This window comes from Anas acuta, chromosome 2 (assembly GCF_963932015.1).
Source record: "Anas acuta chromosome 2, bAnaAcu1.1, whole genome shotgun sequence".
NCBI classification, from domain to species: Eukaryota; Metazoa; Chordata; class Aves; order Anseriformes; family Anatidae; genus Anas; species Anas acuta.
Genome location: NC_088980.1, coordinates 36,326,763 through 36,352,345, shown reverse-complemented (window position 1 = coordinate 36,352,345; position 25,583 = coordinate 36,326,763). Strand labels below are relative to the sequence as shown.

The window sequence follows — 25,583 nt, the reverse complement described above, 5'->3', positions numbered from 1 at the left end:
TCTCTTTGCAACCTCAGCTCCTATGGGTGGGGGGAAAAATGTATGTGGAATTTCCTAGATTCCAGCAAGGAAAACACTTCCCTTCAGATGCCCTATCACCCCCCCTCCCTTGTTTCCTGACACTGCTGCAGTTGCTGTACAGGCAGAATGAGTTTCCAGTCTTCATTCAGAAGGCTGTTGCACAGATTTTAGTCAAAAAGAGATTTGGGTCTAATAGTCTTACAAGCTGGCATGCCGTTATGTGTGTGGGGGTCGGGAACAGTTCCACCCAGGGAAACAGCATAAGTAGCATTTATTTTGCATAAATATAGAACTGGATATCCTGAATACCAGGTATTACACATCAGTCTAAATATAGCGGGCTGCAATTATTGATTCCACTCCAAGGAGAGCCTGGGAAAGGATCACATTTCCATTTAGAGAATCAATCTTTTTTGTGAGTGTGTGTGAACACTGACATTTTTGGCCTCACAGAGTTTTAACATTTGCTATAAAGTAGTTCTGAAAGCTATGGAAAGCCAGTAACAGTAAGCAATTTAGTGTAAAGCCACTGATAAAACTGAGATAACTGGAAGCTCTGAAAAAAAAAAAAAAAAAAGAGGTTACTGATGTAAACAGTCTATTTTGTCTTTGCAATAACATGATTATTTCAGAAATGAAAAAGTGATATATATATATATTTTTGGTGTTCAGATCACTTGAATTTTTATTGCTTTTGTTTGTCCTTAGAAGTTTTTAGTCTCTTTTCTTTTTCTTTTCTTTCTTTCTTTCTTTTTTATTTTTTTAAAGGTGCTGTCCCTAGTCAAGTTATAAGGCAACATATTTTATTGATTTAAACTTCTAATACATAGTATGGCCACTGTTATCACTGCAGCTTTGCAGCTACTGTGGGTTGGACAACAGTCAAAGTGCATTATCATGCACAACAGAGCCAGTCTCCTGACCTTACGCTATACAGGACACTTTGGTTCTCAGGATGAGAGATTATAAATGTAGCTTAGATGCTGCCTCACACACTTTGCATAATAAAACATTTATATGCTATCATGAAGAGGGTGTAAAGTCTAAGTCACACTGCAGACTGGCTGTTCTCAGCTTCTCCGTTTGGGCAGGTGTGAGAGACAAGTTGTAGATATGCCACCAGTGAAAGCATATAAATGTATCTGGTGCAAATGTTTTACAAGAGAATTATAAATGATTCAACAAGGGAGAGCAAGAAAGAGAGTGAGAGCTAAAGTGCAATTTTAAAATAATATAAATAATTGAAACGTAGAAGTAAGATACTAATCAGTTGTAACTGGTTTTGTTTTATAGGCACAGTTTAGTTTTTATATCTATAGATCAATCTTTTTTTCTTCTTCCCCCTCCAGTAATTTTATCTGATGTATAATGGAGTTTCAATGGTCTACGTCTAAGGAACACTGTTTAGTAAGAGGACAGAAGAGGCAATGATAAGGCAGTATAGTGCAACTCACTATGTGATATTAGAAAAGAAACAATGGGGTTAGATCTTCTGTGGTGATGTATGTAATCAGCCTAAAAAAAAAAAAAAAAAAAAAAAAGAGAGAGAGAAAAAAAGACAAGCTTTCCAGTTATATATATGTTGACCCATGCTTTCTAAAATGAGAGAGCACATTTTTCAATACAAAGGAAACAACTAAAGGTTCATAATTTGTTTTGTTTCTACTAAAAAAAAAAAAAAAAAAAAAAAAAAAAGCAGATGCTGCTTTAAGGAAAACATTTAATTCTAGGAATTTCTGTACAACTGACCTCAGCAAACTTTTCCATCTTAGATGGATGACTTTTGCTTGAGACCCTGAAGGATTAAGATGCACACACACCTAGAGTAGTTTATTGCAAAACTAATATTGTAACTTAAAAAAAAAAAAAAAAAAGAAAAAAGAAAGGAAACAGATTCTGTACAAGAATACTGTTCAAATGGAATGTGTTAAAATAACATTTATTAATAAATACTTTATAAAATTCTATGTGATTACTAAATTAATAGATTCCTGTTTTAAAATTGCTTTGGTCCTCATGAATTTTCATAAATTCACTCTATACGCTTTTTTTTTAAAAAAGGTATTAGCTGCTAAAAAGCACATTTTGCCTAAACTAAAAGGCTAGTTTTAAACACTAAATATTGTTGCTTAAAAAAATATGAATCCTCAAAAGTTGGGCATTTAACAACAGTTATAGCTGGCTTGTTAGTTAACAGGACGGAGTCAGTTAACACACGAAATCCACACGCACTGAGGCACTGAACCATTGACTTTCCACTATTCAGAACATGGGCAGCATACATTTAGCTTCGTAGCAGGAATTAACTTCAAACAGCACAAAATTCTCCACAAATCATCCTCATCGTCCTTATAAAACACACCATGATAGCACACAAACTACTTGTCTCCCACAGGCAGTGTTATGAATATGGCTTGCATAAGTTGACCCGGGGAAGGGGCTGGGGGAGAAGGAGCCGGATCACAGCATAGTTTCTTTCTGATACAAGTATTGCAATTGTCCGTGGCTGAGATTTCCAACATACTTCGGCTGTCACGCAATGAGAGATGCCCTCCAGAGGAGTATCTGTGACATGGGGAGGCTTCCTCCTGGCAAAGCCCTGACAGCACCGAGCAAAGCCAGCCAGGGAAGCTCTGCAAGAAGTCCACCGGCGGTGGGACGGGGCACGGAGCCCACCAACGGGCTGGACTTGAGAGAAAAGTGTGTCAGCCTCCAGTAGCAGCTGGTGGGAAAGCAGGATTTCTCCTCGAATGAAAGATCGCAGTAAGTGCATGGCGAGTGACGTGCTCAGAAGCAGGCCGCTTCCACCAGCGCCCGCAGAAGGCCGGTCCTGGGGGCCGAGGGGCAGGGGCTTCTCCTGCGGCCTTTGCTCGGTCCACGGCCGGACCGGCGGCTTGAGGAAAGGCTGCAAGACCCCTCCCCTGGAAAACAAGAGTATTTTCACGTGGAAGTGAATCTGGTGAGCGATATAAGGTGCCTGGCAGGGTTGGTCCTTTTACCGATAGGGCTAATATAAATATGCTGCATGTTGTCTTGGCCTGTGAACCTGCGACAGAGTTACAAGAAGCAATAGCAAATAGCTTTTCATCCTTTACTTATTTCCACATCACTAGCAATGATTATACCTAAAGGCCAATAGTATAGAGAGGAGACATTTCATTGTAATTACACATTTAGGCCAACATGTGTGGTTGGCTTGCCTAGTTAGCATTAAAAAAAGAAATAATTGAGCTATATATAATACACATCAGTCAAACTGTCAAGTTGCTGAATTTAACAAAACTTAGGCAAGGTTTTTGTATTTTTCTTTTTTTTTCTTTTTTTTTTTCTTTTTTTTTTCCCTTTTTAATGTAGAGGCTTTCAGTTTAACAGCTAAATATTTTAATTGAGGAGAGTGAATAAAATGAAGCTAAACTGTAATTCTAGTGCAGTGTAGCTCAACTGGGTATTCTAATATTATCAACAACTTTGATTTTTACTTTTTAATGTACTTAAGTGCTACCCATATAGAGGGAAAGTTTTTTTAAATTAACCCTGTGATAGCATTTATTTTTCACAGTGAATGATGAAATTCAGACACAGGGGAAAGGCTTATTTTGTTGTTTTTACATCGTGGATACTCAGCTGGAACATTTTGCTCAACTGCATATTTGAAAAAAGTTCCTTTGGGAGCCATGATGAAGCAAGACCATTTAGCTATTACAACTGGAGGTTAAAAAAAATTATAGATTCAGTATTTAAAACACTTTAAAAGTATATGTTTGTCTAAAATATAATAGAAAATCCTTTACATTTGTATTTTTTCGTAACTTTTTTTTTTTGGTTCTTAGACTATATAATCGAGTCAAGATTTACACTGTACATTAAAAATCTTCCTTTGAATGTATTTGCATAAATGGAAAGAGAGCTGTTCAAGAATACTGATAAAAAGTCAGTTACCAAGAGAAGAACTAATTCAGAAACATATGATCCTCAGAATTTTGCCTTTCCTTCCACGAGGGCCCTGATTCTGACAGTGCCTCCCACTTCACTTGTTGAGCTCTCCTTCCCACACGGAGAAGAGTCACCCTGCTACATAAAACCCACGACTCGTCTCAAACCCAAGAAACAGCGGCTGAGGACAAGAACCTCGCTTCAGAACAAAGCGTGTTCAGGACTGGAACATTTGCCAGGAATAGCATGAATTAGCTTTTGCTATTAAAGATGCAGTTTGAAATGTTTGAACGCTCATCGCCAACTCAGAGCCCGCTCCCCGAGGCAGACGAAGGAGGTGTTGCCGCTGCCAGCCCTGAGAGCAAAACCAGGTCCCAGGATATTGAAAGGCAGCATAATTAACTGGCATCATCTCCCTCTGATTTTCCCATCAATCACTGCTACTACTCTGGGATGCAAATCCGTTGTGCTGAGGGGCAAGCGCATAGTCCAAACAAAACCCTTAATTGTGGCATAAAGCCCCTTTACAGACCCTCTTTGCAGGACTGAATTTTATCCAGCGAGCACAGTGGAATTTGCCATTCTTGCAGCACTTCTTAGCGGCTGCGTGCTTTATAAAAAAAAAAATTTAGCGTCATTATGAGACAATTCCTTACCCGCTATAAACTGGCATAAGTGCCATTAAAGTCAGTGAAGCTCCACTGATGTCTGCCAGCTCAGGACAAGTCCATATACATCTAAAGGGATGCCTGCAGAGAGCGGGACTTTCCCTGGTAATTAAAAATGGCATTTTTCCAACTGGTCAGAATGGTTACACTGATTTATTTTTCATTTATAGCCCATGAAATCTGAGGCTGTTAGCTTTTGGTGCTAGAACAATGTAAGCAAGTTAGGGAACAGAACTTTCCTGAATTATTATATACTACACAGATTTGCTATGTTAACGACTGGCAGTGCAAAAAAAAAAACCAACAACTTGCTGTAATTCTCAGGTGTTACTTGCTATGCCTGCACTGTGCCACAGCCATTTACCTCAGCAACTTACACGGCTCCTAGCGTCAACACAGCTGGCTCTCAATCCTGCTTCACCTGTGACTGCACTGCTTTCGCCTTTCCCTGTTTATTAAAAGCACTAAATCAGGAGCATTTGTATTTTTTAAAAAAGAAATGCTCAGCACAGCCCAGCTGCGGGTGAAGAGCTAGTGAAAGCAGCAGCCTTGCTGGCGGTTTTTAGGGGGCTTGAAGTTTTTGCTTGTTCATCACTGTTCTCCGGGGGGGGGTTGGGGAAAGAGGGGGAAGAGGTGGTAGTGAGGATGTCTTGGAGAGAAAAAAAAGCAGGAAAAAGTTTGGCAAAGAGAAGGACAGAGGGCTTGGGAAGGGAGGAGGAAGATGTGAGAATAATGTAAAGACAAAAAGGGCAGAGTGAGAGAGAGAGGTGGGGAGGAAAGCTGGAAAAAAGGGCACAGTATTTGGGCTTGGTTTTGTTCTGATAGCCACATAGCTACGTAACCGCATTGAAAGAGGCTCTGAATACAAGACAGGGTTCTGGTGATAGCACAACGCTAACTCATTTTTTATGATGCTGTCAGCAGATGCCCTCTCTCTATATTTATAGCCTAATTACTCCTACTTACCTACATATGACTCTGTTTAATACTTTTCATGCCTCACATTGGCTAACAAGCTGCAGTTTAACACAACTCCGTATTTCTGAGGCTTCAGGCTAGATTGGTGAGAAGGAAACGTGACTATGTACATAGACAGTTAGGTTTATAAACAAGTAACTGGTACCAAAAAAACTGGAGAAAGCACCAAAGCATTTCTCAAGCTGATAGCATATTAATTGCATAACTCCCTTTTATGTAACTAAGTATAAAAGACATTTTAATAACTATAAAAATGAAAGCCAGAGTCTTTCAAGAACTGAGGAATCTTCCAGGCTTGTGTTACGGTCAAAAATGTCCTTAGCACAGAGGATGCTTTGATACGCTTCCACACTCCCCTAGCAGTTTCTGATCAACCAGTTTTAAAGGATTGGGTTGATGTCTGTTCTGTGGCTGGCGAGCTGGGTGAGAGTGGAGCTTCCCACAACGTCGCTGACAGAGGAGGAGGTCGTGATGGTGTTGTGCTGGATGACTTGCTGCTGGGAGCACGCTGGGACCGGGCTTGCAGGAGGACTGCTCTCGGGACCTGGGCAGGGCGTGAGGGACAGAGACAACACACGTTCAACGATCTGATATTCACCTGGCTTCAGGAGCCGGGACCTTGGAAAAACTCCAGTGCCTTAATGACTATAAAACCAACGCCAGGAGAAAATTCCGCTATCTTAAGATTTATAAAACTAGTGTTGGGATGCTTAAATGCTTTATTCGCTCCAGCAGAAATCAAAATTGCAGTGCAGTGCACTGCATCACAGAAAATCTAATTCAAGCAACAGTTGATAGGCATGTAATGCAATTACATATTTTTTCTTTGAGTACTGTTAAAAAGCCAGATGCGTAGCGATGTAGAGGAGATAGAAAAGGGCTCTATTTTAAGAAAATGTTGCAATCTAGCAAATATTAACCCCAAGGCTCTTCTGAGCCACTCTAGAGCCAAGCAAAGAATTTGTCCATAAATTACCATACTTGTAAAATGCATCAGCTAGACATAATCAGTTCAATGTCTCCATTAGACGTGATTAAAAAAAACAAAAACACAAGTTAAGAGTCAAAAAAGAACAAACCTTGAAAACCTGCGCCGAGCCTGGTCTGCGCCACTGTCAGAGCACAGTACAATTTTCGCTGGAGGGGGCTGTAATGCTTTCCTTTACAACCTTCCTTTGGAGAGTTATTTTAATGTGCTGGCAGCGCTGTGCCCAGGAGGACTCTTGCAGGTCTGGAGCTCTGAGTTCAACGGGGATCCTCCGCATGGGAGCCAGCATCCATCCATGCGCATCGCCGTGCAGGGTGGAGGGATGGGGGGGGACCAGCGGTGCTGTGCTGGATGCAAACCATGGCTTTTTGGTTTTTAAGCAGGGCTGATTAAATAGGGGCAGGAGATGGGACGGCTCGGATGATGTTTGAGAAGAGAGGCTCAAGTGATAATATATGGCCAAGAAGGGGTTCTGGAGGGAAGAGCTAGAAACTGTGTTTTCCTGTGCGTGGTGTGGAGACAGTGCAAACATACCAGCTACTTACTTAGATATCCTTGTGATTCTTTCTGCATGGCTGTTATCGGACAGTCTTTATGCGTTAACAACAACTGTTTCAGCTGTGCTACCTCATTTTTCAGCATGGAGACCTCGTTCTAGAAAAGAAATAGAGAGTTGGGTTTGCCACAAAGCTTAAAATGCGCTGTTAAGCAAAGTTTAAATCCAAGAACACAGAAACTACTCTACAACATTGTAAGAAAGGGGCAAAAATGGCACTGACATAATCAGTGCCCGTAGCTGGGTTTATGGTAATGTTTACCCTTGAGAATATTTTAGAACTCCTTCTGAGGGCAGCTTGGCTTCCAGACTTGAAGCCATAAGCTGACATGTGAACTAACTTCTGTGCCCATCGTAAGAAGGGCACCATTCCTGCTCAGTGTGCTTTTATTGTCATAGTTACATCCACCCTCTTCCCATCTATTTACACTCCCATCTCACCACCTTGGAGTTAGGGCTTAACTACATGCCCTGCTCTGAAGAAGTCTTTTACAGCTGAGTTAATGGCACTTAAAAAAAAAATAAAAAAATGCAGTGACAAGAAAAGAAAATAAATACAACTCTGTCTAGTGAAGGCTTCTAAGTCCCAAGACAGCTTTTCCTGGCTTATCCTGCTCAAATGAAATTATTCCCCTAATTGAAGCACAGACACCTCCGTTAACTGACTCTGATTGTGCCCGCAGCCCCGCGCTGCGCTGGCTGTGCCGGGGTAGCACCGAGCATAAAGAGGGCCTCTGTGTCCTCGGGGGCGCAGACAGTAGCTCGCACCTGAAGCTGCATGTTTGTCTGGGTGAGTTCTTCTGCTTTCTTTTCCAGTGACATCACCCAGACCTTCCTCTTCTGTCTGCAGCGCGTGGCAGCGGCTCGGTTCCTCTCCAGAAATTTCCGCCTCCTTTCATCTGGGTCTTCATCCACCACCCTCCTCCGGCGGCCTCCGGTGGGCTGCGGCGGCTGTATCGTCTGCGTGGGCTGCATCTGCTGCGCCGCTGGCGAAACCTGGCGGGGGAGAGGTCGGACACGGTGCTGAGGTGTGGGGAGAGGTGGAGGGAGCGATGCTGGAGGGAGGAGAGGCATCTCCCATGTGCGGCTGGTGGGCCGGCGGGCTTCCTGGCAAGGGCTGGGAAAGGCATGCCTTGAAAGACGCCGCCAGATGCCACCGCTGTTAGCTGCTGGCAACGAGTTGCACTGGTCAAAGGGGAGATTTTTTGAAGTGATTCTCTGCATATTAGTAGGGAAAATATTTTTCCCCTTACGGTTAGTTATTAAAAACATGTCACTTAGGTACTTTCTCTGCCACCACCTATTTCAAAGCTGAAACGTCAAGTTTCTCTCAGCAGCTCTTTTAATCAAAGCAGAAGACTGTAGGGGCCTTATTTCTGTCTCTCTCTCTCTCTTTTTTTTTTTTTTCTCTCTCTCTCTCTCTTTTTTTTGTAATTGCTTCCAAAATTTTGGGACATTTCTATTTCACATGCTCTTCCACCTCCATTCTCATACTTCAAAACCTCTGGAGATGGGAGCTGCAAACACTTGTCATGTCTGAGGGCACTCTGGAGGCTACAGGAGTGGATGGTGGAGCCAGGAGACCTTGGTGTCCATGAGATGGAGTCAGAAGAAAGGATTTAGGGAGCTAAATTCAAACTTGGGTTTTGAAGGGTGGCTGGTATCCCTGCAGTACATGTAGGTACTGCCATATCCCCCTTTTCAGCCATTTCCCTTTGACCTCTTTTTGATGCTATACTCCTTTTTATTATTTTATTATTTATTTGACAGCAGACGTGAAAAAACAGTCCTATCCCCTCTGCTATGAAAATATGGAAAAATATGTGTTTATGCTTTTTCAAGTGAAGGAAATTATCAGTCCTGCTGCTGAGAGCAACTGGCCCGTGCCCTTACAGAAGAGGCACATGATGGGGACAGCGGCCGACAGTCTGAGCTCTGACTCCCCGTGGGTGGAATACGTGTCTGCATCCCAGTCAGGAATGAGCCTCAGACTTAACACTCGGTGTTGCTGAAGCAAATGGTGCTGGGGAGTCACCAGCTTTTGGACCACTTTCCTGCCTTGCGATGGTGCCCATGCCATGGGACCCTGGGCTCTGGATTTTACTCGGGGCTCAGGATAGATTGCTGGCACACAGCTGGAGAAGCTGGTGCTGCTCATGCTGCTTCTGCTCCAGCAGAGTCTGGAACAGTCTGGAAACCCAAACTGTTGACTCAAAATTAATGCTGTTGTTCTGGCAAAGGCCCAAACCTCCAAGGTGCTTCCTTTTGACTATAGGGAGTGGACGTACTCAGTGCTTTGTCAGGCTGAGTTCTGAATTTCAACTGCAGCAATTAACACGTGTTTGCCTAACACATCTGTCTGTCTCAATTGAAATGATACTATCGTCTTGCAAGGTCGCTTTTCTGTCTAGAATCACCACACAAGCTGTGAAGAAGAGAACTGTTTGTTCCCTCCCCCAGCTGACTTGTGTCAATTACAGTGGCAATTTTATGTGTAATTATTCTGTGCATCTGATAATGCTTTTTGCATGAAGCCAGATTTATTCTCAGCTTTCAGTTGCACAGTCAGGGAATCTCCCTTGCAGGAGCAGAAGAAAGAAATCAAATTTTAAAAAGCTTCTAAAAATAAATGAGCCACCCCACGCTTTCTGCCTGATTCTTAAAATGTCTGTGTGTATTAAGTCTTATGTTTGCAGGTAAAGTCTCCAGTCTTCTGCCCACACTGGGGTTGTCCCTCCACTGCAGCCGCCTGCTCCCTTCCCTGCCACAATGCCCTGTCTGCCCGCAGGAGATCACCGCCGAGGGATGCCAGCTGCTCCCTGTCCACTGGGGCCGAGCACGCCACCTCCTTAGCAATATGTCTGAGTGCAGAGGCCTCAGAGATCCCTTTTAATGTCAACAGAGCATCAAAGGGCTTTCATTTTCTCACATACAACACCTTTCCAGACTTCAAAGATCTGTTATTTATGTTTCTGGACACCAAAAGCTTTCCTTATCCCATTTCTCTCCTTTTTCATCTAGCATTAAAAAGTCTTGTTTCTTAATTCTCCCTGTCTGCTACACAGACAGCAGAAGGTGACTATAGAATTATTATTATATTTTTTTTCCTCCTTATGGTCATTTTCTCCCGTATAAGTAGTGAGACGGTTTGTTTTCAGAAGGTACCAGTCAATGTTTGGGCAGTCAGCATGTATTTTCCGAACAACGACAAAATCTTCTCTCCATCTCGGGCAGATATTAATTAGAAAGGCTGATATTACATCACTAATAATGTCACGTGGGACAATTAGCTGAATCTTACTAGATAAGTCTGATATGAAGAAACAGTAATGGGACCAACACAACAACAACTGTAGTAGCTGAGGCAACACTACTACAACTTGGTAAAATAGCTCTTTCTCAGAACAGAATGTATTAGAAGGCCATTTCTAGTTTTATCCTTGATCTAATGTTCCTCTCTGTTCTTTGCAACTTACCATAAAATTAATACCCATTCACTCATTCTAGCAAACCATTGGGCTCCCCATGTACCGAAATGGTATGTGAAATGCATGAAATGAATGCTGACATTACAAAAGGGTGTGGTGTAAAATAACACAAAATTGTGACACGGGAGCGCATGGCCCACAGCAGTGTGGACCATACTGCCTTTTGGCAGGCAGCTTGGAACCAAAGAATAAGGAGAACAAGGAGGTTAATAATTAGTAAAATGCACCATGAAATTAATGTCTTCTGGAGGAGTCTGTCAATACCATGAAGACTATGGATGCGCTTAAAAAGTAATAACCATGTATTTATTGTGTTTCCCTGTTGCAGCAAACCCTTCCACTCTCACCACTAAAGCATCTGTTCAGAAATCATGATTGTCTTTGCACCATGGGAGTAGGCATGCAACAAGGAACAGATGATCCTATGAGTCCTACTAAGCCTCATCAGCCAACACCCCCTGTTCACAACCTTTTGGTGACACTTACACCTATGGTCAAGGTGAAGACCTCCTTGATCCCTGGTGGGGCCCATTGCCTCCAGTGACACTGCATGCCCTGCAAAGCTCATGTTACTGTGTGGGCCTTGCCCCAGAGACTCCGTGGCGCCGGGATGCATCTGGCATAGCTTTGTGGCTGCCAGTCAGTCCGCCTGTCCTGGTGTCTGCCTGCAAGTCTTTTGGGGGTACCTAGCTAACAGGGAATGCAAAGCACAAGGAGCCTAGGCTGTTCTAACCAAAACAACTCAAAAACAGCTTCAGCAACACCTGCATTAAGAAGGAAAGGCAGCTGTAGGTCATTGGCTCATTCTTAAAACTGGGAGGTTTGTTTTCTCCTCACCTGCTGTAAGTGAAAATATGGATGTTTTAGCAGAGGTGCCCCACACTGTGGTATTGGACTCCACCACATGCATTAACATGTTTACCCTCCCAGCTCCTTGGTGAGGTGTCACTGCTATTACCCTCATTTTAAAAGCCTCAGAGAGGTTGAGTGACTTCCTCTACTGCACGCACAAAGTGCTAAGCACAACTTCACCCCTACTCTCTCATGGATCTCCTAGACAGCCGTCAGCTTACTTTTGGTTTCACTGTTATGAGATAATGTCTTTTTATTGGAGTTTTTAAACAACTCCAAGGAAAATAACTCATTAACAGATGGGAAAATAATTGAATTCACAAAGTAAAAACTGAACTAAACTTAGGAAAGCTCTGGACATCTTCTCACAGGGGAGTCTGCTGCTCTCTTATTTAGACTGTTTCTCTAAAGCTGACAATTCATTTTACATTAGCAAATGCTTTAGGGAAATCCCATGTGCTTGCAGCCTCTGCAATAATAAAGCTAGATGTTAGTAAATAGTTAATGTTGTGGGACACTGGGATGTCAGCCAAATCCTCTCATTTTCTTTAATGTTTTCTAAGAGCTTGTCTGAAAGGTATTTGCAAGCAACACAATACTTCACAGGCTGAACTTCTTACGGCTGGCTCTTTGTCCTCATTCTGTGCACTACCTACTTGTCCTCCTTAAATTTGCTCCCCAGACCTGACACATTACATTCACTGGCCACTGAGTTCTGTTTTTCTTGCGTGATCTCTCTGATGCAGAAACTTAAAATATTAGTAGAATTCCTCTTACAAAATGCTTGCTGAAGTCCTCGTTCACTAGTTCGTTAGTTCAAGAAACATTCAGTTCAGATTCTGAATTTCCCAAATTGCTGAAGCCAATATACCTGGTCTAAAAACAGAGATCTCCATCTCATTCAATGGAGACCTTCACTGAGCTCTTATCATCTGAATCCAATTCAGATTTCCCTTCCTGATTTAAATCTCTCTCCTTGGACTGGCTTCATTGTCTCTTTCTCCTGACACGATGTCCACTATTGCCTGCACTCTTACCTAATTCTGGCTTGCTCTCATATTCCACAGCTGGGGGCTGCCGTCCCCTTCACAAGATCTGGAACCCTTTTTCTTTTCCTCTAAGCCAGGGTATCTTACCTTAAAACAATTTATCATCGCTATCTCCACTCTTGACAGGAAATAAATATGTCATTGAGTTCAGCGAGGTTATTTCTTTACATACCACACACACACATTCCTTACTTTGAGTATGCATACGCAGGGCCAGTTTACTTCACTATATTGTGCTATGCATTTCTGTAGATGGAACACACATACAGCTCTTTAAATCTTAGCCCGAGAAGTTTAGGTTCAAGCACATTAAGCAACATATATAATACATTAATCTTCATAACGTACTTCATCCATAAAAGGATGCGTGGCAATTTTCAGAGATCAGAGCACAGAAAAAACAAGTAGCTCCTTATTAAGTAAAATATTAGAAATATCTAGGAAATTAAGCACCAGAATAAATTGTTGCTTCACTCTGTTTTCTGAATAGTGCTTCCCTGCCACCGGTAGCAGGCACTTATGAGCAGCTGGAGGGGCTAGTATCTATTAAGACATGGGTACAAGAAGAAACAATGGAGGCAGCAGGCTCTAACTCCACATAACAGCAAAACTCAGCAATGCAGCATGACATGAAGGTCTACCTGTGCTTGTCCGCCCGAGTGCAGGGGTGGGTGCGGCGAGGTCTGGTGATGTGCCGGGTGTGCGTGAAGGTGCGAGTGGGAGTGGTGGTGGGGATGGTTCTGCTGGTGATGAGGCTGAGGATGAGGATGGTGTGCTGGATGCTGGTGCTGGTGTGGGTAGGAGTGGTGAGGTGGCAGTGTCTGGTGCTGATGAGGATGTGAGTGCATATGATGGTGTGGCGTCTGGTCCTGCCGCGAGCTCATCATTTCCATCATGTGGCCCATGGTGTTCATATTCCCGTTCGACATGGCGGCAGGGTGGTGAGTCAGTGCTGCCTTCAATCTCTGGAAGAGAGCAAGGAAGAAAATTAAACATTTATGCGCAAAGTTCTGAGCATTCAGAAGATTTCTGCTGTGTGGAAATGCTCCCTTCTCTTGTGTTTTGAAATTTATTTATTTTTTTTCCTGTTGTTCCCTTGATGAAAAGCATCTTATTTCAGTTTGAGAAAGAACATATTCTTGGGCTTTAATCTAGTTTTCCACTGTAAATATGTGCAGATGTAAACATCTGAATTGAAACTTAACAGTTGCACTTTTCCTACTGTGCTGCTGAGGATAAATAACTGGCTTTCATTCTTTTCTGTTTGGCCAGCTTAGTAGCTTTATCAAGCTTGTATCAGACCAAGAAAGGTCTGATGAAAATAAAGATGAAACAAAGTCTGATACTTAGTTCCCCTCCTTGTTACTACAGATTTTATTTTAATAAACATTGATAAATATATTGCACTGGCAAGTGTTCTTCCAATTCAAGTTCAAAGTGCTCTACAGTTGTATTAGCACCCAATCTGCTTGGTTGTTTTTGCTGCTGCTGTTGTTTTAAATCAGAAAGACAAGAAAATAGTAAGGGTGATCTCAAACTGATCCACTTTCTTTGCTGAAAGGGTCAAATATCTTCTGTGTTATTGCATGCCAACACCTGTTCTCGTGTTTCGTACTGGGTTGAGCCCTGGAGCCCTGACTAGGGCAATTTTCTCCTTAATACTGATGGGATTCTTTCACTTTTACCAAAACACCACCAAAGGGCAATGGGGAAGGTTGGTAGGTTCTGAACTGCGGGATAGGGGCCTTGTGTACCAAAGTGATAGATAACTAAACTACAGAGAAAAAAAAAAAGTTCCCTTTCAGCACATTTGCACAGCCACCCCAAAGCTGTGAATTACACTGGAATACAGCCACCTTGCTGATGTAGTCCTACCTTTCAGATTACTGAAATCACCAGTGTTTTTGGGGAGTGTGCCAAAGTTAGTGCCTGATAGGTGTCAGCTAAGAGAAGGGCTTCTTTCAAGTCTGTAGAAACCTCCTTCACATCCATAATTCTCTGTCTTGCTGAATGTAGCTCATTCTTTCCAGGCAGTTACCCAAGATTTCTTTTCACTTTGAAGAAATCAACATGCACTTGCTTTACTCTCACCAGTCCAAGCAATTAGTCAGCAGAAAATGGTAGGAAGAAAATGGAAGGAAGGAGGTTCACAGCATCACTTGATGCCAGACTAGCATGATCTGAATAACCCATGAACTAGCTCATAATTCATTATCCAACCAGACAATATAATGAAGAGCAGACAGCTCATCAGTAAGAGATGCCTTCTACAGGAGAGCCAGCGAGAAAAAGTATGAGAAACAGAGGTGTGCTTTTCCCTATAGCAAGTGTTGTGGGTCACAGACGACAGTCAGAAAATCCTACAGCCCATGTGGCTAAGTCTTGCCAGTTGGAGGAGTGATGACCAGATCAAATTGCATTTTGGTTTCATCTTTAAAGCAAAATGAACCTGGCAGAACACTCAGAACCTATATACAAGAATTTCAATCTAATTTGTATTGAAATAACATCTGTCTGTGCAATACCCCTGCAAGGCCATGGGTAGAGGATCCTACGTTCAAAGCTGCTGCCCTGTTCTACTTGTGCATCTGTGAGTGAGGAAGAAACAAATTCTTAACAACAACAACAACAAAAAGGAAAGAAAATGAAAATATCAGAGAAAAGGTTTTAGAAGGAAAAAAAAAAGTAACAGGATTGATCCAAAATATAATCCCATAATTTTTGTATCCCATACATTTTTGCAGACTTTATGAAGGTCATTCCAGTGAGGCATACTAATAGATCCATTAATCCAAGTTTGGTAGCTCATTTCACTAATGATCAATTGGCTGAAGAAGACTTTAAAAAACAAAAGATACTTTTGTAAGACATATCCATGCTTCAGCTTGTATTTAGTAAAACTAGACTGCCAATTTAAGAAATTTCCTCACATAAAGCCTATCAAATTATTACTACACTATGGCACATGTCACAACCTGACAATCTTTTCAAACAGAGAATGAGGCAACCATAGCAGCAAGGTTAAATACCTCTTACCCTACTGCTGAGTATTTACTTCTAAAGTCCAAAATGAGCTCAATCTGCCATCAACAGCAGTAACCTGTCCTGGGTATAAAATGGAGGACTTCAGCAGCTGTCATCCTTAACATTTCTGAGTTCAAGTGCTACCCTGGTAATTGCAAGCAGCTCTTTACAATGCTCAGAGTAACTGGTGTTAGCCAGGAGTGTATTCAGAAAAATACAGAAAACACCACATGAATCATCTGAGTCAGTCAGCACATCATTCTTCTTCAAAACTGGTTAAAACCTTTTTCACAGGGCTGAGCCACCACACAACACTAAACCAAATCACCAACAAAAGCTATTGTAACTTTGTTTTCTGAATCACAATGCAAAAATAGGTTCTCACTGGACGGCAGTTTTATGACCGATGAATACCTAACATAATCTATCAATGCTATATTTGTCAAAAATCTTTAGAACTGAACTGCAGCAAGTTGTATTCTAGACTGCAGAGTTTCAAAGCCAAAAAAAAAAAAAAAGAGGGAAAAACTTAATGTGTGAATAAACATTTTTTTTTTCAGCTGTAAAAACTGTGGCTTATTAGTATGGCACGACTTCAAGGAGAATAAATTATTTTGTTTTCTTTCTGTAGACCCTTCTACCACATCCATTTATTTGAGATAGCAAATCAAGAGAGACAGCGAGAGGTCTGACGTGCAGCTGGTTTCAGTCAATAGGGGTCATTTCCATTTGGTCTGTGTATTTTACAAGCTCCTTGTTCACTGTTCCCAATGGGAGGGTGGGCCAGCTGCCCTGGATCTGAGTCCTGGTAAGAAACCAGCTATCTACCTCATCCCATCCCAACGCAGCAGCAGCGATCGCCCGGCCCTCGCATCTCTTTAACTTCATGCTTAGATCAGCTCTGCAGCAGCAAGAGCCCTGCATGCTCATGCACCCAGGGCAGCATTTATCTTTCATTAACGAGTTACCGCTGCCAATCAGACACATTTGGGGAACTATAAACTTTTTTTTTTTTTTTCTCCAGTCAGTCTTCAATGAGATCAATTGGTTTTGATGTTTTAGTTTAGAGCACAGGGGGAAAAAATCACCAGAACTTTGTGAACTCTTTGCATTGTGTATGTGTAGAGCTGGAAGGGAGGCTGCATTTTTGTTATTGTTCTTTTTATGTGTGCTAATTGCAAACAGCTGCTTTATTTTAGTGTCAAATAAAATGAGATGGCATCAAAATTGAGCTTACTGCACTGACTTCATTAGCAAATCAAATCTAGAATGAAATTATAACCCAGGACCCAATCCTGCAGCCATTCAGGTTTTCAGGAACTGTGTCATTGACCACACCAGAGCCTGGGGGCACTCAGAAGCTCCCCAGATGGGGTCGAAACAGAGGACTCACCACTCAGAGCTGCTCTCACCAAAAATCAAAATTTGTGCTAACCTTAGTGGTAATGTTTCTTGGAGACCAGTCTGCAAGTTCATTCTTTTAAAACTACAATTTTCAAAAAAATTCACCTCAACCTGGAGATACCACTCAAGCCAACAAGAAATGCAGGTACTAATCTTATCAATCTTTTGGCCCTTACTGATTTTTTTTTTTTTAATTATTATTTGATCAAACTGACACATCAACCAACATCAGTTACAGCTGATTTCCACTCCATCATGGCATTTCCATTCATGTCAGCCGCTGACGCAGATGAGATGAGCAACCATTTGACAGAGCACAGTCTGTTTTGCCTCTGATCAAGTAAATAAAGAAAACTCCCTTTTGATCCTACAGGAAGCCAGAAGTACATAAATTCTCATGTTTAATGTTTAGGAGGAAACAGAAACAATGGATATTATTGCTCCACAGGTACATGTATTGTGTTCCCTGTGCTATTGCTCATGGTTATGCACTTAACTGACACATCTACTTTGAAGCCACCCCACTGGATATCGTATAAATTAACATCTCAAATAAGCTACAATTGTACCCAGAATATTGTTTTCAGGAAACGGTTGGTTCTGAAAGTGTTTCTTCCATCTTAAGCCTGACATTATAGAGTAGTGAATTGCCTGATGTCTCACTCTGTATCAACATAGACCACAATTTATTTGCTGTCTGCCAAAAATGGGCTGCAAGCATTTCAGATCATGAATGAAAAAGAATATCAGCTCCCTGAACACTTCTGCAGTTCAAGATTGTTTCATGTTGTAATATTTCTTCATCATGACATCTATTTCAGCGTGTTCTTGTTTTTTGTCCCACTTTTCTTTCTCAGAAATTGCTAGTGAAAAATCACCGGGATTTTTTCTGTTTATTAGAAGGGGAAAAAAAGATAATTAAAACCATCATTTTGGAGGTTGCTTTTCCCACAACTAAGAACCCAAATCATATTGGGGCTTTCATATTTATATAAATATTTGTAATATTTATAACGTTATATTTACAATTTAACAGGCTATAAATATTATACTATATTTTATGCCATAATATATACATGAAAATAAACTACAATTTCCTCCCATTTATTCCGTTGTGGAGAAATGAAAACATCCCCTACAATTTTACAGATGTTACTACCTGAGTGGTCTGTGACTGTACCAGGCAATAAGCTATTATGTCATCCAGATGAATTTTAGGTTGGGACAGACATGGAGCCATGATTTTGAATGGGATCGAGCTCTTCTAAATAAGTATGCTTTACTGTGCTCATTAAAGTGTTTCTTCCCTTTCTGGTCTGCTAGCCCAAACCCCACTGAAGTAGAGAAGGGACAAGACTAGCTGTAGTATCAGCTTAATGTCTGGTATATTCTTGTCAGGAGATTTTATCAGGTTCCTGCAGGCAGATGGAATGTGATCTCAAAGATATTTTCTTGTACCAGTGACCGTGATTCTAGTCCCTATTACACAGGAATGGAATAAATTCCATGCAGGGGATAGAAGAGACTAAAGTGAGATGGGAAATCAGAAATATATAGACATCAAACAACCCCACACGTCTGCAAATAGGTAACAACCACAAGGTGAAAATCTTGATTAGTCAAACTTCATGGCAAACATCTCATTGACTTCAGTGGCACCAATATTGCTTTCTCATCTGTGATGGTCAAATCCTTTTACACTAGTTCTCATTCAAACTGCAAACCCAAGATGAAAACACAGAGTTGAGCTGGTGGCAGCTAAAGCCAAGAACAGAGCGTCACTCAGCGTACGGCATGGCATCACACTGAATTCAGTCCTTTCCTCAAAGTGTGACGGTGGTGAGAAAACTTAAGCACAAATGCCACTTTGGTCTTTTATAGCTGGCTGCTTACAAGCATTTCAGTGTCAATAACAGAAACCACTGTTTGCAAATGTTCCACTCACATTCATAAAAGCAAATTGGAGGCGATTCATCTCCACCCAATAAGTGAACTGCAGATACTTATGACCACATTTCAGAGACTGGCGATTAGAAAGTCTCTGATGCCACATTAAATGTTTTCTCCTTCATTTCTCACGCAATAAAAGACAGTCCTGCATATTGACTGCAGGAAGAGCAAGAGGTGTGCGAAGGATGTGAAATCCAGAACCAAAGCGACATGCACTAATGTAAAGTGAAAAGGGGGATGAATTTAATTCACAACTTGCCTGTAAACAGTGCCAAACTGCTAATCTTCTAATTATTCTCAGGCTGTTTGGCAAATCTGAATTATACTTTTCCTTTTCTTTGTGCTTTCTTGCCCACTTAGTCGGATTTTGTAACACCAGTAACAATGGATCGTCATCAAGCCTTCAGTAGAGCTTAGTTTCTAATAAAAACAACAAATTTGCTCCCTTGTCCTTCCAAACACAAACTGAATTGAACTTCAGCAGAAAACAGTGAGAATCAACTGCAAACAATCAAACCAACAATAAAACTAATAGACACCATGCTGCTCAAGGACGGGTCAGCTGTAATAGCTGCTGCAGTATCTCCAAACTCAGGGCACGGAGGAGCCTGGCTTCCCAGGGACATCAAGACAAGTGACACCTTTCCGGACTAGTGCCAGTCTTAAATTATACAATGCAGGTGGCAGCCAGGGTGGCCCAAGGGAACTTGGCCAGAACTGCCATCTTCCGGTGATGGCATGTCATTGAGAATGGCAACTCCAGGAAGAGCAAAAAGCACAAGTGAGTTCACATCCCATTCCCACCTAGAAATTTCCTTCTCTTCATCTCAAAGCACCTTACCAAGGACACACGCATCATTATCCTTGCGCAATGCACCATCCTTTTTCAGGGTGACGAGTAGAAAAATACTGAATTCTTCGTGACTATTCTACATGCATTGTACTGAAGAAATAAATTATAGGCGAGACAGAAAATACACTGAAAATATGGTTTATGCTTCTCTCTATATATACTGTTTCTTGCATGAATCATTTCTCAATGCAGTATTAAACAACTGGGTTTGATTTGCACAGGAGTCAGGAAATGTAAAGTTCAAAAAATCAAACCCCTAATTCCCACAAAGTCTAAGTCAATCCCCGCATTTGTATCCTTGACAAGGGATATTTAATTATGTAATCACACAACAGACAGAGAAATGATTTATTACTGGCAAATAGTGTCACATAATTTCAACATACAATACCAATAGAAGGATCCAAAAAATACAACCAGCTTCTGTCTCATTTCCCCTCTATGTGCCAGAGTCCAAAAGCGAAGCTGCTACTTAGCAGCTACCTACCCCTGGAGAGGCAGGTTTCTGACAGCAAAATGCCTGACAATTTGGGGATTAATTGCTTGTGCCTGCAGTCAGTGGGCAGGCACATATCTAATCTCCATCCTCATTCTCCAAATAGACAGTCTTTTGCTTAGTTACTCTGCCAGATTTATCAGTGGTATATTCCCATATCATGCCTGCCAGGTTATCACCTGTGGAAAACACAGAAAAGAAAAAAAGAAAAAAAAAAAAAAAGGAGGTGGCAATAAAAGTGCTCAGTATTACACCCTGCAAAGAAGTGGCAAAAGTTGGGTTTGAGGAAACCTGAACCTGCAGTGCTCATTTTCCAGATGTGTCCTCCAATGCCCATATTACAGCCTACTTCAGAGCTGAAAGACAGCACGATGGACATGACATTCTGACAAGGGGCTTAAGCTCAGGTCTTCCTTGCTCTGGCAAGCAAAGGCTTCTAAAACCATGTTCCCATCTTCTAGTACAGTGAAAGCAGGAAGTGCTTGCACAGTGCTCGTATTGCTATATATAACTTTCTTGAGCACATAATGAACACTTCTGAATGTATTAAATGAGAAAAGTGGGAATTGAGTTCAGAGGAAGGTTGGGATTTGAATATACAAGCCAGATACATAGCAAAGCCTCAAATCAGAGGACTTTTTAACACTGAGAACAATGCTGTAGGTTTGAGTATTTTAATCTGTACTCAAAGATCAGACTGGATTAGCACCGTACAAATTTCTCTCAGCAGAATACTCCTCTGAAGCCTCCAGACCCCTTAAAGAGTGACTTCAGTTTCTTACAGAAGATGCAAGCTGCTTTCTTTCTTTTTCCCTCTCACAAGCATAATATATACACTAAGGACATGAGAAAGGCCGGTTCAAAGTCCTTCTCTGTCTGAAGATTTCTGAACTTTCATCGCCCACCTCTCACTAGGGCTGATTATGATTAAGTCATTCATATTCAAAGAAAAATGCCATCCAAGTATATAAAACTTGGGTTTTTTGTTGTTGCTGTTCTTTTTTTTTTTTTTTCCTTCACTGGTGTGATTTTGAATACTCGTTTTTCCTGGATTAAACCCAGCACATTTAAAGGGCTACTAGCAAGCCAGAAATGGGATACATGTGCAGTTAAAAGTGCTTTGATTTCATCCCAGATGTGCACTGCTCAAGGGCGTACACACACACACACACACACACACACACTCACACAAACCCATTGACTGTGTATAGGCTACGATCTGATCTGCAGATTTTGTTTCAAGATTATACCAACCAGACTCTGAAATGTAAAACCAAAGCCCTGACCACTTACAGCCATTAGGGATCCCAGGGCTCTTTGTGAAAGAGTATTGATGATCATTACCCTATTGGCCTGACTGGAGAATTCAATGCAGGTAATTAGACTTTGTCTCACCACCACGAAGTTTCAGGTGAAGTTATTTTCCCCCTTCATTTCTAAATTTAAGTGATTCCTGAAATATTTTTCAAGCATTCATGCTTTTTTTTTTTTTTTTTTTTTTTTTCTGAAAACTAGAATTTAAGGTACAGTACAGAGACTTATAACATTAGAATATTCTTATGGGTTATTTCACACGTTCATAAAGCTGAATAACAGCATTTGACACCTCCTCCCCCCAAAACTAAACAAAACAAAATCAAACAAACAAAAAATATTTTTAATTCAGCAGGCAGTTTTCAATTACCTGCCTAAGATAACCTAGTCATTAGTGACTTTTTAATTTTGTGCACTCGTGTATCACATGTACTACATAGATACAAACTGTGAAGACTGTAAACACGTTCATTTTGAGTCAATTTTGCCTGTAATAAAATAAATATAATCTATGCTGACAGTTATCTGCCAGGATATCACAAATATTCAGCATTCAAGATATCAGTGTTGATAAATACTGTCCTTTCACACCACCTTGCAAGGTCTTGCACGCCCTCCCAGCTTTTCCACTAGTCTTCCCCTGACTTCACCCATCAGGCTGCTGCCTCCATCGTGCCCCATTTGTCCTGCACCTGCACACCGTCCCCCTTCATCCACATGCAGCTCAAGTTGCTGCCTTGTTTTTCACCGCCCGGCATGTATCAGCTGCTTTCAAAGAGGGGGATCTGGGGTCAGACGCATTGAATTTCAAGGCTACCTGAGGCTCCAGGAACAGCAAGATCTCAACCCTCTCCCAGCTAGCTACTCTAGAAGTTCCTTGAGTTTTTTTTAACACTTTATGATAGTTACAGTGATAGTTACGGTATTATAGTTACAAGAGAAACAAAAAGAACCAAACCCAGAAATACTCTTTTTTTTTTCATTGGGAAAAAGAAACCGTGACAGTGATTTATGGTAATAGGCTCCACTTTGTGTTTGAAGGGGCTAGGAATGCATCCCAACACTCTTACCATGGCTCAGCGGACAAGCACTGACTTACTAAAATGCAGTATTTCAGCTGCTCGCTCTCTTCTGCGCAGTATGCGTACTCTTTGGCACTAGTGCTTTTCACGGCGATGTGTCAGAGCAAACCAGAAAACAGCCATCCCCAGGGAAGGGAAGGATGCTGTCTGCTGGGTAAGCCATTGACTCATCCTGCCATTTCTGGACGGCTGCACTGGGCTGTCCCGCAGCACGTACCACAGGACGCAGAACAAATATCCACGGGTCAGGGGCCTGGCTAGACCCACAGCTGTGGTGGCTGACACAGGAGCAGGATTTCCTTTCCAGCACTGAGCAACAGGTACGGAGAGCATCCTGCCTCGCTTGACTGTGGCACTGTGGGTGTTTGTTCCCTGGTGAGAGTCCTCAGGGACCCAGCCACCTTCCCACGCACCAGCTGCCTGCCAGAAGCAGTGGCCAGGAGCAGAGGGACAACATGTGCTCACAGGGCAGGGTCCCTGCAGACTGGTTACCTGTCCCTGCTCACTGTCCTTCCCTGCAGAACGGAGTCTTTTGAAAAGCACGTCAGGCTGCTCCTGCTGCTGCCCTACCTTCCTTTTTTAATATTTCTTGTGTACTTCTAACGAGCGTGGGAGAAAGGCATAAATACCGCCTTGTTTTGGTGCTTAACACATCTTCCTGTCTCCTCTGCCAGCCTTGCCGACAGCATTATCCATCTTCCTGACACCACCATTGTCTGATTCATTTGACATATGCACTAGAAAAAAAAAAAAAGTCATGTTCCGAACAAGATCATAGCGCTGTGATCTCATTCGCATTTCAGTCTCCTCAGTGACTGCACTTCTCGGCACCTCCCGTTCTCACTGCTTTAGGAAGAGAGGGGCTTTTAGAAACAGGGAGCTTTTCCAGCTCGCTCACTACAAAGTTTATAGAAGAGGTGCAGTGAAGGAAACCAGGCCAGCAAAGGATCACAAGCACTTACACACGTATGTTGGATATCAAGGTAATGCAGTAGACACTTCAACGATTTGTCTCCTGCGTGGGGTTTGAAGCAGCAAGGTCTTTCTTGTCTCCCATTACTTAGATCTGCTTAGGGGCTCTGCATGGGTTATTTGTTATTTCCAAAAGGGAACGGCACTTTCAGAGGCAATGGCAGTGACCAAAGTCCTCCTGGCTATATTATGTATTACAGAAATCACTGAGTCCACCTGTCCCATCATTTCCCTCTCTTTTGAAATTAAAAAACAAAACAAAACAAAAACCACAACAAAACTCACGCTCTCCTCACCTTCGTAAAATTCAGGATAAGCATTATGGCTAAGCTCTCCCTTTCAGCTGGCACGCCAGCAAGTCAGTTTAAGGCATTGCTGCCTTGTCTCCTCACGGGTACACACCTCTCACTACATTTGGTGTGTTAACTTCTGAATTGGCTGTGGGAGGTTAAACTTCAGGTTGGCTGGAAACCGCTGTGTGCTGGCAGGTGGGATGCCTGTGGTCTGCACAGAGGGAGGAGAGGGCTGGGGCACCCTGCATTCTCTGATGGGGTTGGCAGGGTCAGGTGTACCCACACGTAGCTGCATCCAACCTTGCTTCAGATTCAAGGTCTGTGTGATATGAAAACCCCCAGAGGGCCACAAATGTTTGGTGATGATGCACTTACTCCACACCATCCGTGCCCTGCCCTGACTTGGGGATGTTTCATACCCCAGACTCCAGTATTCACAGAGACAGAGAAGTCACCACAACATCACGAAGCCTGAGAACCACATCACCCCCTGCTCCTCTAGCACATCCCTATGTCCCACAGCACCCATCTTGCCTTCCCATGGAGCAGAGGCATCGTCAGCATCCCGCCACCGCCCGCAGCCTTAATAACCCATTAGCGGCACGGCCACGTAAGCTCCTGTCTCGCAGCTACTTCTCCTTGGAAACCTGCCAAAGGGTGAAAGATGAGGGGAGGGGAGGGTGGAGGCCAACCAAACCGGGGACTTGGGGGGACTGGGAGAGAGGAAAGGGGGAGGAGGGTCGGAGAGGAAAGGTTGAGGTAGCTGATTTTTTTCATTTTTTTTTTCCCTGCGGTTAAAGCACTGACAGATAATTTATCACACATTTTGATGGTGCTCCAGCTGGCAGGAAAAAGAGCTATCTGTTTATTAATTCAATTAGCTTGCTTATTTATCAGCAGAAGGCCAGAAGGTGCAGTCACAGGCTGCACTGTGCCAGCCTCAGACTGTGGGCTGTCGGGCTGAGCGGACGCCCACGCGTGGGAGCATCCCAGCCCGATGGCTCCGGCCAGCGCTCATCACCACGTCGACTTGGGCCTCCAGAGGTAAGAAAAGAAAAAGCAAAACACAAAATTTGACAGCATGCATCTCGCCCGACACTGAATGCACAGAGCAGGCTTACAAGCAGAGCTGTACCCTCAGCTCAGCGCTCTCAAAGCGTTTGCTGTGTCTGACATTCTGCCCAGATTTTCATTTGATTAAAACCAATGAATGCACTTTGAATTTCAGCTTCAATGGGGAAGTGTTCAAGCCAACCCGTTGATGCAGCACAGAGTGGATGGCAGAGGCAGGAGGGGGACAGAAGGGTGCTTCCCAGGTAGCCACCAATGTTTATATTCTTTGAAAAGGGGATGTCTGTGAGAAAGGAGGAAAAGAGAGGGGACAAAAGAGGCTGGACTTGGACTGGCACAGAAACGCACTGAGTGAGGAAAACATTTCAGAGGGTTTGATAGCAGCAAGGCCACAGCAAGGCCTCCCTGCTCCCTGGCTGCAGGCAGGTTTCATGCTGCCTTGGCTTAGTCCAGTGCCAGGCATCTCCACTCCATCTCCCTGAGTCGTCTTCAGCCTGCCCCGCTCCAACCACACTCCACACCTCTGCTCCATGGGGCTGCCTACCTGGGAGGGCTGAGACTTCTGACTCTATGGAAACTTCACATTTAGAA

At 42.6% G+C, this 25,583-nt stretch overlaps 1 protein-coding gene across 4 annotated transcripts in view; it reads right to left on the bottom strand.

Annotated features, from left to right (window-relative positions):
• Positions 1 to 404: 404 nt before the first annotated feature.
• Positions 405 to 25,583, bottom strand: part of CREB5 (cAMP responsive element binding protein 5) — a 258,609-nt gene continuing 233,430 nt past the window's right edge. For 3 of the 4 annotated variants that reach the window (XM_068674276.1, XM_068674275.1, XM_068674277.1), the window contains 4 exons: positions 13,175 to 13,498; positions 7,913 to 8,140; positions 7,134 to 7,242; positions 405 to 6,144 (listed from right to left, as the gene is read on the bottom strand). In XM_068674276.1, the coding sequence (XP_068530377.1) occupies positions 5,981 to 6,144; positions 7,134 to 7,242; positions 7,913 to 8,140; positions 13,175 to 13,498 (825 nt within the window). In that variant the 3' untranslated portion in view covers positions 405 to 5,980. Of the gene's footprint in view, positions 6,145 to 6,679; positions 7,243 to 7,912; positions 8,141 to 13,174; positions 13,499 to 25,583 lie in introns of all 4 variants that reach the window. The other variant, XR_011093878.1, reaches the window with a different exon arrangement.